The sequence below is a fragment of the Rosa chinensis genome, chromosome 5 (assembly GCF_002994745.2).
Source record: "Rosa chinensis cultivar Old Blush chromosome 5, RchiOBHm-V2, whole genome shotgun sequence".
NCBI lineage: Eukaryota > Viridiplantae > Streptophyta > Magnoliopsida > Rosales > Rosaceae > Rosa > Rosa chinensis.
The window spans coordinates 75,556,928-75,570,284 of NC_037092.1; the positions used below are offsets into that span (position 1 = coordinate 75,556,928).

The window sequence follows — 13,357 nt, forward strand, 5'->3', positions numbered from 1 at the left end:
AGTCCCACTCTTTGACCGTAAAGGAGTGAAATACAACTCAGTGAGGCTTCTAATGCGATTTTGAGTTCGGATTTGGTTCTGCTCATGGAATTTTGATGAAATTTCATTTATATTCATTTCCCCTCTAGTGCTGCGGTTATTTTTATTTATTTATTTTGCATCTTAATTATAAGAGACTTGCCCACCTTTACATATGCTTAAAACTTAAATGTTTGCATTCATTTTAGCCTTTGGTTGAAGTTCATTTTAGTTGACCAAAAATAAAAAAAAATAAAAAAATAATGAAGCTCCAAAGTACATTTTATCATTGATTTTCCCCTCTACTAATTGCATTCTCAGGTTTTCAATTCCTCACTGGGGCACATTGATATGATGTATCTTACTCACCAAGCAAAGCCCCTAATCAAGTTACTAGTTATGGTGATTTCAACGGTTTTTTTTGTCATTTGAACAACTGTAAGGCCTGAGGAAGAGCCTTTTTGTTCAATTGCTGAGTTTTAGCTGTGACAGAGGCGTGGGCTGACCAAAAAGAGAAAATTCCTTCTAATGTTCCCTTGAAATGATTTGCAATCTACACCTAAGCAACACTTAGCAGAGGCAACAGTATGAAGATAGTGGCTAACTGCACATCATTAGCAATGAATCCATCAAGCTAAACTCACCATCAACAATAGATACTACTGCTTCATCATCATCAGTTTCAACAAATACACCATTGAAGCCAGTTTTTGGCGAACCGTAAACCATTAGACAAAGCTAGAAGCTTTATTAACTTAGGGGAAAAGGGAAGGACCCCAAAAGAGGTGATGAGATGGCATGGACCGAACGGCTGCGCGCCATAGGGTCACCAATATGGTTGTGAACCATCACTCCCACACCCCTTAGTCATATAAGCAGAATCAACAGGCTCCATCCACATAGAAGAAGGGTAACAGATTATTGCAGCATTAGCATGCATGACACAGTTAACTACACATTAATCTTCTTCTAGACCATTGTACATCTAACCTCTCATTGTTTAGCTTCATCCCTGTGCGTCATTCTAATTCTCCCCACTCAACAATCTAATAGCCAATCTGAAAACAAAAGAGAAGGAAATAAGTCAGCAATTTCATTGATATACAAAAGTGTCTCAATAATGATATCTATGCATGCAGCAGCCGGACTAGCCAATGTGTATGCCTGTAGGAAATATACTGATGTGTTTAAGTATAATGTATTTGAGAGAGATTGATGAGAGAGATGTGTTCTTATTATTGAGAATAGGAGCCCTATATATAGGGATTACAAAGTGCTAGTTCTAATGTTACAAGGAATACCAATCCGTGTAGGATTGGGAAATCTAGAACCTTCTCTCCTATTGCTACTCCTAGTTTGATAAGGCACACTAAATCGATATTCCTTCAACACTCCCCCTTGTGCCGCTTCAAACTTGGTGGTGACGCTTCATCTGTTGCCTCGTTAAAAACCTTGCCAGGTAACAAAAACCCTGTGGGATAAAAATAACCCTGGTCGAAGGACAAAAAGAGCACAACACGTCCTTCACTCTTCGAGATCGAACATGTAGACATCATAACTCCCCCTGATGTCGATATCTCCCCCTGATTGCTATAATCGTGGGAGTTCGGATAACTTTCTCAATCCGATGCTCTTCACATGTTTCTCGAAGGTGGATTTAGGTAACGACTTAGTGAATAAGTCTGCTACATTATCCTCTGATCGGATTTGATTCACTTCAATCTTTAGAAGTGATTGTTGTTGCTGATTATAAAAGAACTTAGGCGATATATGCTTGGTGTTGTCGCCCTTGATGAAACCTAACTTCATTTGTTCAATACAAGCTGCATTATCCTCATAAATGCATGTAGGTTCATTTGTGGTAGACTTCAAACCACAACTTCCTTGAATGTGTCGAATTACGGACCTTAGCCATACACATTCATGTACAGCTTCATGTAGAGCAATAATCTCTGCATGATTTGAGGAAGTAGCAACAAGGGTCTGTTTTGTAGACCTCCAAGATATCGCAGTGCTTCCCATGGTAAAGACATAACCAGTTTGGGAGCGACCTTTGTGAGGGTCAGAGAGGTACCCTGCATCAGCAAAACCCATCAAGACATCATTGTCGTTTTGATGGAGGGAGATAGGAGAACGCCGGCCACCATGAGCGGTGGCGGCGCCGGCGGCGGCAACATGGCCGGCGGCCATTCCATGGACGGGGGCGTTTTGCCTTTTGGGGTCCAATCCCAATTTTCCGTCATTCCTTTTCTCTCTGTAGGGATAGAATAGGCCCATATCAATCGTACCTCTTAGGTATCGAAAGATTGTCTTTATACCAATCCAATGGCGGCGTGTTGGCGCAGAGCTATGTCGAGCTAACAAGTTCACTGCGAATGAGATATCCGGTCTTGTGCATTGAGCTAAGTACAATAATGCGCCTATTGCACTCAAATAGGGCACCTCGGCCTCTAATGGTTCTTCGTCCTCATCCCTTGGACGAAACGGATCTTTTCCGGGCTCAAGACTACGGCCGATCATGGGAGTACTCGTAGGCTTTGCTTTATCTTCATTAAAGCGCCTTAGGATTTTCTGAGTATATGCAGACTGATGGATCAAGATTCCATCACTACGGTGCTCGAGTTCTAAACCGAGACAAAACCGTGTTTTCCCAAGATCTTTCATCTCAAATTCGGATTTCAAGTATTTAGCAGTTTCCTTCAACTCATCTAGAGTTCCAATTAGGTTCATGTCATCGACATAAACTGCTACGATTGCAAATCCGGAACTTGTTCTTTTAATGAACACGCATGGGCATATTTCATTGTTAATATATCCCTTCCCAATCAAGTAGTCACTTAGACGGTTATACCACATCCGTCCGGATTGTTTTAATCCATATAGTGAGCATTTTAATCTTATTGAAAACGCACTCCGTGGTTTAGAGCCACTTGATTTGGGTAATTGAAGTCCATCTGGAACCTTCATATATATCTCTGAATCTAGATCCCCATAGAGATATGCTGTAACCACATCCATAAGCTGCATGTCAAGTTTTTCGGAAACTACCAAACTGACAAGGTAGCGGAACGTTATAACGTCCATTACGGGAGAATATGTCTCCTCGTAGTCAATTCCAGGGCGTTGTGAGAAACCTTGCGCCACAAGGCGGGCTTTGTATCTAACAACCTCGTTTTTCTCATTACGCTTTCTAACAAAGACCCATTTATGGCCAACAGGCTTTACACTTGGGGGTGTCTGCGTTACAGGCCCAAATACCTGTCTCTTTGTTAGTGAATCCAATTCAACCTGGATTGCATCTTTCCATTTAGGCCAATCCGCTCTTTGTTGACATTCTTCAACAGAGCGAGGTTCGATATCATCATATTCTATAATTCCTTTTGCAATATGATATGCAAATGCATCATCAATCGCCATAGAATTTCTATCCATCATCTCATGTACACTAGTGTAATTTATGGAGATCTCTCTATTCTCTGGAGTTGGTTCTGACATTGGAGCGTCCCCCAATGATGTCTCTTGGACATAACCATAATCCGGAATATTCTCATGAGATGGATTATTTACATCGATGATTAATGGATTATTTTGTGCCGAACTCGCTTTCTTTCTTGGGCGAGAATCCATCGAACCTATGGGCCTCCCGCGCTTCTTGGCGGGAGCCGTGGGCCTAGCCACAACGTCACCATCATTGAGAGATGGGACGTTGGCGCCATGCTCATGCATTCTTGAGTTGGCGTCATGTCCTCTACTTTTAGGGACATCAATCCTTGCAGGCACGTTTGCAGCAGGTATGTGTGATCTCGTCACTTTAGCGATATCAGAAAACGCATCAGGCATCGAATCTGCTACGTTCTGAAGATCGAGAATTCTCCGCACTTCAATTTCTGACTATGCGGTTTGGGGATCAAGATGAGACAGAGTGGGGACAGACCATGACAATTCCTGTCGTTCCTGTTGAACATTGATGTTCTTATCTCCCCCTAACGACGGGAAGACTGTCTCATCGAAGTGACAATCCGCAAATCTAGCGGTAAAGAGATCGCCTGTCAAGGGTTCTATGTAGCGGATAATCGTTGGAGAATCATATCCAACATAAAGGCCTAATCGTCTTTGAGGACCCATTTTGGTGCGCTGTGGCGGCGCAATAGGCACATAGACTGCACACCCAAATATGCGTAAGTGTGAGACATCAGGCTCATACCCAGTAACCATCTGGGACGCAGAGAAGGGTTGAGTGGCAGTGAGCCTCAGACGAATAAGCACAGCTGCATGCAATATTGCATAGCCCCAAGCAGAAATAGGGAGATTGGTGCGCATCACCAATGCTCGAGCAACCATTTGTAGTCGTTTAATGGTGGCTTCTGTGAGACCATTTTGGGTATGAACATGAGAAACAGGATGTTCAACATCAATCCCAATGGACATGCAATAATCATCAAAAGTCTTTGATGTAAACTCCCCAGCATTGTCTAATCTTATAGACTTAATGGGATGATCAGGGTGGTGAGCCCGTAACTTAATTATTTGTGCTAGGAGTTTAGCAAATGCAGCGTTCCTTGTGGACAATAGCATGACATGTGACCAGCGTGTCGATGCATCAACCAACACCATAAAATATCTAAATGGTCCGCATGGTGGTTGAATAGGTCCACAAATATCACCTTGGATTCTTTGCAAGAATGGTATATTTTCTTTGGTGTCCTTTGCATAGGATGGTCTCGATCCTAACTTTGCTAAAGAGCAGGCTTTGCAGAACGAATGATGGGCTTTGGAAACAACCAATGAGGATTTTGGTTGAGCCATGAAATCACAATGGACCTTAGAAGTAAAAATGGGAGTCAAGGGAGCAGGGGTGGCGTCAAAGCCACCCTTGGGCCGCAGGGGATGGCGGCGCCGACCGGGGATGGCCGGACTTGAGGGGGAAAGGCGCCGTGAGGCGCAGGTGCTCCTCCTTGATCCAAATTTCGAGTTTTACTTCCTTTCGTTCTGAAAAAGGGATGTCCGTGTGAAGTCTTTAATATACGGATCATCATGTCACGACCTGGGTGTCCCAAACGGTCGTGCCAAAGCCTATACGTGTCGGAATCCCATAAATCATCTCTCATGACATGGTTGGATTCAATGACTCGAATAGTGGTTGCATACAACCCACTAGAGCGACACATAAGTTTCTCTAATACTCGTTTATGTCCGTAGTCATTAGAGGTGATGCAAAGGAACTCTTGTCCATTCTCACAATGTGTTTCCACATGAAAACCATTGGCTCTTATATCTTTAAAATAATAAAGTTCGAAAAACATGTCTACGACATGAGATAAAATAAATCGATACTTTATTAATAATATCCAATGATGACACCAAAGTTTCGTGACCATAATCTAATCCAATATAAAAATCAAATCGTAGACAAATCGTAGTCACTCTATCCGTTCGGCAATTTCAATTTAGTTGTGACCAGGTAAGGTAAGGCGAGATTTTGGTGGAGCGTTGCTCACTTTTAAAACCGTTCTCTCAGATCAAACCTTGCCTAGACATCACAAGTACTCTTGAGTACGCCTAGAGGGAAAGAGTTAATACAATAAGTCATTTTATTGATATAAGGCATAATTGCCATGACATAATTCTTGGAAAAATAAAAGACTATAAATAAAAATCTGCGGTATTTTGTCTTCATCGCCAGATTTAAAGTCTTTGTGAACTCGAAGTCTTGATCACCATGATGCGACTACCTTCGTAGGTACATTGCAAATTCAGGTCCATTGATCAGACGTTCCATATCAGAAATAGACACCATAAAGAGGATTCTCCCTTGATTGAGGCGCATTGGCGCAATATGCATAGTCCCTAGGACTGGTGGCGTTGGAAAGTGGTGCTCATGGCCAACGTTGGCTCCATGGTTTCCAACCCTATTTCCCTCAAAATCACGCCTCCTACGGTCGTGGGATTGTCGCCTTGAGCGATTACCTTCTTGAGCATTTCGATCGTATGGATCATGACGTCGATGGCGACTTTTTCTAGCCATAGGACGATGCTCTTGATAGCTATCTTGAAGTCTATCAATTTCTCTTTTCACAAGTTCATTGCCATGTCTTTCAGCAGTGGCCATAGCTGCAATAAGCTGTTGGAAACTTGTGATCCGTCTTGCATTTACATGAGTCCGGAATAAGTCAGAGGACCTCATAGCATAGACGGGGAAGGTATTGAGGGTTTTCTCAATCAATTGGTCTTCTGTGATTGTTTTTCCACAGAGACGCATCATTGCTTTGATGCTGAGAGCTTCCGAATAAAATTGCATGACAGTGTCAAATTCATAGAAGCGAAGATCGTTCCATTCTGCTTCTGTATTCGGAAGGATGGAGTCACGAATATTGCCATATCGTTCGTGAAGCGCTTGCCAAAGCTTTATAGCGCTATCCTCATTTATGAACTCAAACTGGAGGTCACTATCCATGTGACGTTTCATAAAGGCAAGTGCCTTGGAATTATCTTTCTCAGTTTGAGGGTCTGGAGCTGTTTCTATAGGACAAAGCTCTTGGATTGTGTGCAATAAATCTTGGGCAGTAAGATGGGTCGCAATGTCAATGGCCCAGTATAAATATCCTTTGCCTGCATAATCCAATGGAACAAAATCGAGTTTGTTCGTGTTTGACATCCCGAGAGATGAAACAGGGACAAGTTAGTTTCAGAGCCAATGCTTCCACGACAACTAAATAATAAGATTTCCGAGCTATGCTACCAAGAAATCGATTTCCAAGAATAATTGGATTAGACCGAAACAATGATGTTTATATGGTCGTTAATCGATGCTTACGGACGCTCTTAGTCCGAAGTCTTACGAACGCTCTTAGTTCGTTAATCGATGCTTACGGACGCTCTTAGTCCGAAGTCTTACGAACGCTCTTAGTTCGTTAATTGCGTGAATCCCCACGATTCCGCTTTTCTCAAAGATCGAACCCACGTTATAAGAAAAGTGGGATGTAGAAGAAGGGAGGTTTTCAAGTCCCCGAGAAAAGAAGAAGAAATATAAATTCTGAAATTATAGGAACTTCAAAACTTACTCTTTTGAATACTTACTTGTATTTGGATCACGCGCGTGTCGATGCAGGCGTGATGGAGCGAAGCAATCCGAGTAGATTCTGTTCTGAACAGCTTGTACCTCGATTGGTGTACAGATCTCAATATGACTCCGATAAGGCTGAAATTCGGAGGTTAGATGGAAGAGCCAGAGACGAACAACTTTGATGAAGAAAGTTTTTCGATCTGAGCTTCCGAACTAGACGTTTCGAGGCTTGCAAGAAGACGGATGTGCACAGGAACGGGAAAAAGATGCAGTGGGTGTGCGTTGGCTTGTTTGCGCAGCAGGGATGCTTCGGTGGCAGCAGGCTGGAACGCAGGGCTGCAGGGAGGGGGCAGCAGGGGCTGCTGTGCAAGGTTGCAAGCGCACGGGCGCTCGGGCTGCAGCGAAGGCTCGGCTAGCTCGGGCTAGGGGCTGATTTGTGAATGAGTTTTGGTTTTCTGTTTTGTGGTTAGAGTCGTGCTGATAACGTGTTTAAGTATAATGTATTTGAGAGAGATTGATGAGAGAGATGTGTTCTTATTATTGAGAATAGGAGCCCTATATATAGGGATTACAAAGTGCTAGTTCTAATGTTACAAGGAATACCAATCCGTGTAGGATTGGGAAATCTAGAACCTTCTCTCCTATTGCTACTCCTAGTTTGATAAGGCACACTAAATCGATATTCCTTCAACATGATGAAGTTTAATTATGACAAATGAAAGCAAAGAAAATACAAATGACGTTTATGGCAACACATACCTTCTCCCCGGAGACAAGCCACCTGTTCATATTGAGTTCTACATGGTTGCTGCTGTTGAAGTCAGAAGCAGAGAACAACAAAGGGCAGCCACCCACATACAAGTGTTCCAATGAAGGACAATCAACAACCAATAAAGTAGCAGTTCCAGTAGGACTGCAGAACCATTTCAGATGTGGAAGATTTTGCAATAGTAAGCTCTGCAATTCTGGAAAGGCAATCTTTTTGTTGTTCACCATTCCCTGCTTGCTTCAATAATTCAATCCAAGCTATGGCAATTTGTTAGGCGAAGAACTTCCAATTGCAAAAGATACTGAGCTACATCAGATGTGAAAACATTTTTGAGTTGCGTGCACATATGAATGGCCAAACTTCTAAGATTAGTTCGTCTTACGACCACCTTCAGATAGCAAATTGAAAAAAAAAAACAGAAAATGAGTTGGCAATGTCATAGAACTGAATATGTAATTTACGTATCACGAATTCACAAGGTTAGGGAAAAAGAAAAAGAAAAGAAAAGGGGGCGTCGTGTTGTTGGCACTCGCAATGAGATAATTTTTACTCCACCAATAATATACACTTGGTCAATAACTGACTAAGGAAAGTATGCTCAACCATTCTTGGATTCAAGGAAGATAATTATTTTGAAGTTGAGTTGCTTTATTTTTCACCTTTGAATTTACATCAAAGGATTAGTGAACATAATTTTGTTGGTCAGTTATTGACTAAGTGAACACCATTGTTTACTGCACACTAGCTTATAATGAAGCTTGTGGCACAACACATACCTTCCGTATATAGACGACATCAGATGTCCAGAATTAAGTTGTACATGGTTCCTACTGTTGAAGTCGGCAGCAGAGATCAACAATTGAGGACAGTCATGCATATACAAGTGTTCCAATGAAGGACACTCAATATCCACTGAAGTGGCACTTCCAGTTGGAGTGCAGAAGCTTGTCAGTTGTGGAAGATCTCTCAGAACTAAGTTCTTCAATCCAGGAAAGATTAGTGTTTTGTTGGTAACTGTTTCCTCGCTTGCTTCAATAACTCTGTCCAAGCTAACACAATCATGTAGCCAAAGGTCTTCCAATTGTAAGAGATGCTGAGCTACAACGAATGTGAAGAGATATTTCAATTTGTTCGACCCAGCAACTTTCATATGCTTAAGATTACAGAAGATTGCATATGGAGCAGGACCTTTCCATATGCTTGTTAGTTCACCAACTTCACCTACATACAATCTCATCATTCTCAAATTTGTCAATATGCTTTGTTCGGGCTCCAGCCCTTCAAATCCAAACACATATTCCAGCTTCTCTATATTCGAACAATCTAGTTTTTCCAGACTTTGTAGTCTCTGTAATAATTGTGCTGGTAAAAGTACATTCAGCAAGTCAGGACAACCTCTGATCTCCAATATCTTCAGATTACATAGAGACCCAGGTGGTAATTCACCTACACATAATTTATTCAAGCAAGCTAAGTCAGAGAGATACAAATCTTCCAAACTCTGAAATACAGGTTCATTTGAAAGTCGTGCTGTTGTGTTCATCAACTCTTTCAGGTTCTCGTCATATTGTACACGGAGATACTTCAATCTCTGGAGTCTTCCATGGTCATACTCCACAACAATGTTATTTAAGCCCTCGGATCCAACATAAAATAGCGTCTCCGCTTTCTTTGTCACCACATTGATAAACCAATCCGGTAATGTATTGATGCTTGTGTCAAGAGTCACGACTCTGGAATGATTGTAACGATAGTCACGTAGCAAGGTGGGATTACTGAACAACCAGCCTCTGTTGATACATATATTAAAGCTTACCCAATTTGGATCAAACTCGATAGCTTTAGGCAAGCATTCTGAACCAGCTAGGGATACATGCAAATGGTTTAAACGTGACAAGCCAGTTAACTCATCGAAGCCAGCATTCTTATAAAAAAGAACAGAATAAAAGCCTCCCGCGCCTTTACCACGCCATCCCTTAAATTGACATTGCATGCGCAATTCTTCTAATCTATGCAACTTTGAAATCACTTGAGATGGAACTCTATCAAAACGTCCACCAGTGACGTCCAAAATTCTCAAAGTGGTCAAATGTCCTATTTTAATAGGAAATATCTTAACATCACATCCTCTCATACTAAGAATCTCAAGTTTCTTCAGTTTTGTAAGTATGGATATGTCAATTCTTGAGTTGCAATAATCTACATAGAGAGCTTGAAGATTGGACAGAAGACCGAATGATGGGGGTAATGATGAAATATGAGTTTGACTAATATCTAAGACCCTTAATGCATTCGGACTTTGAAACAAGGAATCTGAGATCTCTTTCAAATCAGCATTTCTATTTAGCAATAAAATCTGCAGTTTTGAACATACCAACTCTTTTGGAAGCTTGCTAATGTTGTTCTCCATCAGCGAGATTGCTGAGTAGCAATCATTTGCATTGATTGGCCAGTCTCTTAATTCACGACGAGTTCTTACAAAAAACCCATGTCCATCTTCTGACAAAGCAATTGACATAGCCATATCTCGAATGACATCATGCATCCTTACGTATCCATCCCCTATACCATTCAAAAGCAAGTTAGCAGCTACAAGATACTTGACCACCATGTACATTTTGGCTCTAGCCTTTTGAATTGTTTGGTTTGTGTTGACATCTCGAAACAATCCTTTCCCTAACCCATACTTCAACAAGCTTTCTATTGGGATATCATCATCTTCTGGGAATAAGCAGCAAAGCAAGAAGCATGACTTGGCATCATTATCACGCAAGTAGTCATAGCTTAACTTTATACATTTGTACACATCTCCCTTATCGTCAAGGTTAGTAGGTTGAGCCATCTCAAGTCGTTCAGCTGCTTCTTTCCATTCCTGAAGATCCTTATCTCCAACTGCCCTCGCAACTGTTATCAACGCGATTGGGAGACCAGCACACTCGCTAGCCACTTTCCTTGCTACATCATAGAATTCAGTTGATTTTTCAAGATGTTTTCTTGCTTTCTTCGCAAACAAGTTCCAAGAATCTTCCTCTGATAAGATATTCAGAGGAATGCTTGATTGGGTCCCCATGGAATGACAAACATTCAATCTCCTTGTGGTGAGTAGGACTTTGGAATTGCAATTTTGAAGCTGGTCGTAGCTGGGAATTCCTATGCTTGATAAATCTATTCTCTCCCAAATGTCGTCCAAGACTATAAGCATCTTGTGTCTTCTCATTATCTCCTTCTTCAATCTAGTAGCTCTTCCAACGTTTGTCTCCTCCTTCAATTCCAAGCCTAGCAGATCTGCCAATGTGCCTTGAATATTTCTCAAGTTGGGCGTTTGGGATATGACAACCATAATCACATGTTGGAAAATCCCACATTTTTGAGCTCGTAAACCCACCTGTTCCACCATAGTTGTCTTCCCCACCCCTCCCATTCCATACACCGCAACGGCAATGACTGTGTCATCTTTTAATGCATCCATCACCTCAGACATGGCTTGTCTTGTTGCTTCAAATTCTTCAAAATCTGAGGTTGACATTGAAAACTCAATTTCCATTGGTCGTACCTTACTGCACACAGAGTCCACAATGACTTCGACGAGTTCTCTTTCCGTCCTAAAAGGAAGAAGGGTCACAAGATCGTAAGTTTTATATAAATCCAAAGAAGAAGAAATCTAACTCTTGTCATGCTTACTTATAACTCTGTGTATGCCACCCAGAGAAATTGGCCACCTTCTTTAAAGCATCTCTCCACTGCGTCAGCTTCTCCATTGCATGCCTTGACTTTTCTGCATGCCTTGACTTTTCTTCATGCCTGGTGAATGCTAGTTCGTAACTGTTCTTCTGATGTCGTACATCAGCTGGTTCCACATGATAAAAAAGTGGCAGAATTCTGTTGTTGTCTTCCATGCAATGAACAATTTTCGTAAGTTCCTCCAAACACCATGGAGAAGAAGCATAGTTTGGCGATAGAACAATGATGGCCAACCTTGATTCTTCGATGGCCTTTAAGAGACTTGGAGAAATAGGAGCCCCTACTTCAAGCTCTTCATCATCCTTATATGCAAAAATGCTTCTCGTCTTTTGCAATTCATGGTATAAATGGGAGAGAAAAGTCTTGCGAACGTCTTCACCCCTGAAACTCAAAAACACATCATACTTCCACCGACGAGCTGATGAAGATTCAGCCGATGCAGAGGCTGCTTGGGCCATTGAAATCCCCCAAAAACACTGACGACTATCAAGAAGCAGAGATGAAAGAAGAAGAAAAATTAAATTGAATGGTTGTGAAAGCTGAAATGACCACAAACATTCGAATCTTGAAGTTTAGGCAACTTGACTTCATCAATTGAGAGGAACTGGTCCCATTTAGAGTTCTGGAGTTGAGAAGAAGTCGTCTGGGTTTTACTGAGTCTTTCTGCCTCAAATCTCCTACCGTAACCGGACTGAGCTTTCCGGTTACCGAAAGTTCGCTATACCGAGATAAACGGTCGGTATCGGAGAATCCCGAATGCCGAGACAGAGAGAAATAGATACGGGTCGCTCTTCGATTTTACCACATTTACGATAACAAAGACTGCGAATTTCCAAGAAACGATGCAAAACCAGAAATGGGATATTCTTAAATTGTTCAAATTCGGCACCGATCGTGTAAAATTGTGGAAATTTGAAGCTGAATTGGGGTGAAAGGTCCGAGCTTTGGTGAGTGAGGATTGTGGGTTTAGGTCTCAGTCAGATCTGGAAAAAAAAACAGGGGGTTTGTGGAATTTAAAGTGCTGTTGGGACTCCACTGTGAAGAACACGAGAAATGCAGAAAAATAGAAATGCAGAGAGAAAAAGGAATTCAAAACATATGAAATGAATAACCGCCACAATGGCTTGGGTACCATACATATCCGAATTGTTGTAACTAACAGACAAAAGAGATAGCTGGCAGTATGGGAGCTAAAATATCTAACTACTCTCATTAGCTGGGCTGGACTCTACTAGTAATTGGGCTAAGATGACGATGGACCGCAAGTGTAATATAGCAGGCTCTATCAGAAAGTGAGATCAAACAATGTTGTAGGAGTCAGCAGGTGAATGATGAAGTCAAGTCTACTCTAGAGTCTAGACCATAACACGTGTAGCGCTGTATTGCTCAGCAAGAATATCAGTTCCGATCGACTAATTTCTATTATAAAGATTGGGGAGTGAAATCGCACTCCCTATTTTACAATTTAGGTTCTATATATATATTTTTTTAATATCTTGAGTTTTCTCATTTCTAATGTGAATTTCGCTCCACTAAATTTTTTTTCACTTGGGCTAGACAAACACTAGTTAGAACCCAACTAGGAACCCAACACAAATAACGCTAGTCACCTGTCCTTTGTCTGGTAGCTTATACCTTTTATGATTTTGGTGTAAGACAGCATTTGATGTACGTGCCTTCTAGCCATGGATAAATGAATGAAGTTATCTATTTTCTCAAAGATTATGTAATTTCGTTGTCTCCTTATCTTCATTCTCCATTATTTT

The 13,357-nt window shown here is 41.5% G+C and overlaps 1 protein-coding gene across 2 annotated transcripts; it reads right to left on the reverse strand.

Annotated features, from left to right (window-relative positions):
* Positions 1-612: 612 nt before the first annotated feature.
* On the reverse strand, positions 613-12,647 carry LOC112168459 (probable disease resistance protein At4g27220). Of its 2 annotated transcripts, XM_024305577.2 has the most exons (4): positions 11,532-12,646; positions 8,627-11,452; positions 7,841-8,238; positions 613-1,076 (listed from the first exon to the last, which is right to left on the reverse strand). In XM_024305577.2, the coding sequence occupies exons 1-3, from the start codon at positions 12,047-12,049 to the stop codon at positions 8,229-8,231; spliced, it is 3,354 nt and encodes a 1,117-aa protein (XP_024161345.1). In that variant the 5' UTR covers positions 12,050-12,646; the 3' UTR covers positions 613-1,076; positions 7,841-8,228. The 2 variants fall into 2 exon arrangements, with proteins under 2 accessions (XP_024161345.1, XP_040363109.1); XM_040507175.1 differs by having other exon boundaries at positions 7,841-11,452; positions 11,532-12,647.
* Between the last annotated feature and the right edge of the window lie 710 nt (positions 12,648-13,357).

Excerpts from the sequence above, each read along its gene's own strand:
- LOC112168459 (XM_040507175.1), bottom strand. The coding sequence starts at position 12,049 with ATGGCCCAAGCAGCCTCTGCATCGGCTGAATCTTCATCAGCTCGTCGG. Across the intron at positions 11,453-11,531 it reads TGGCATACACAGAGTTATAA|GACGGAAAGAGAACTCGTCG; the intron begins GTAAGCATGACA and ends TCTTCCTTTTAG.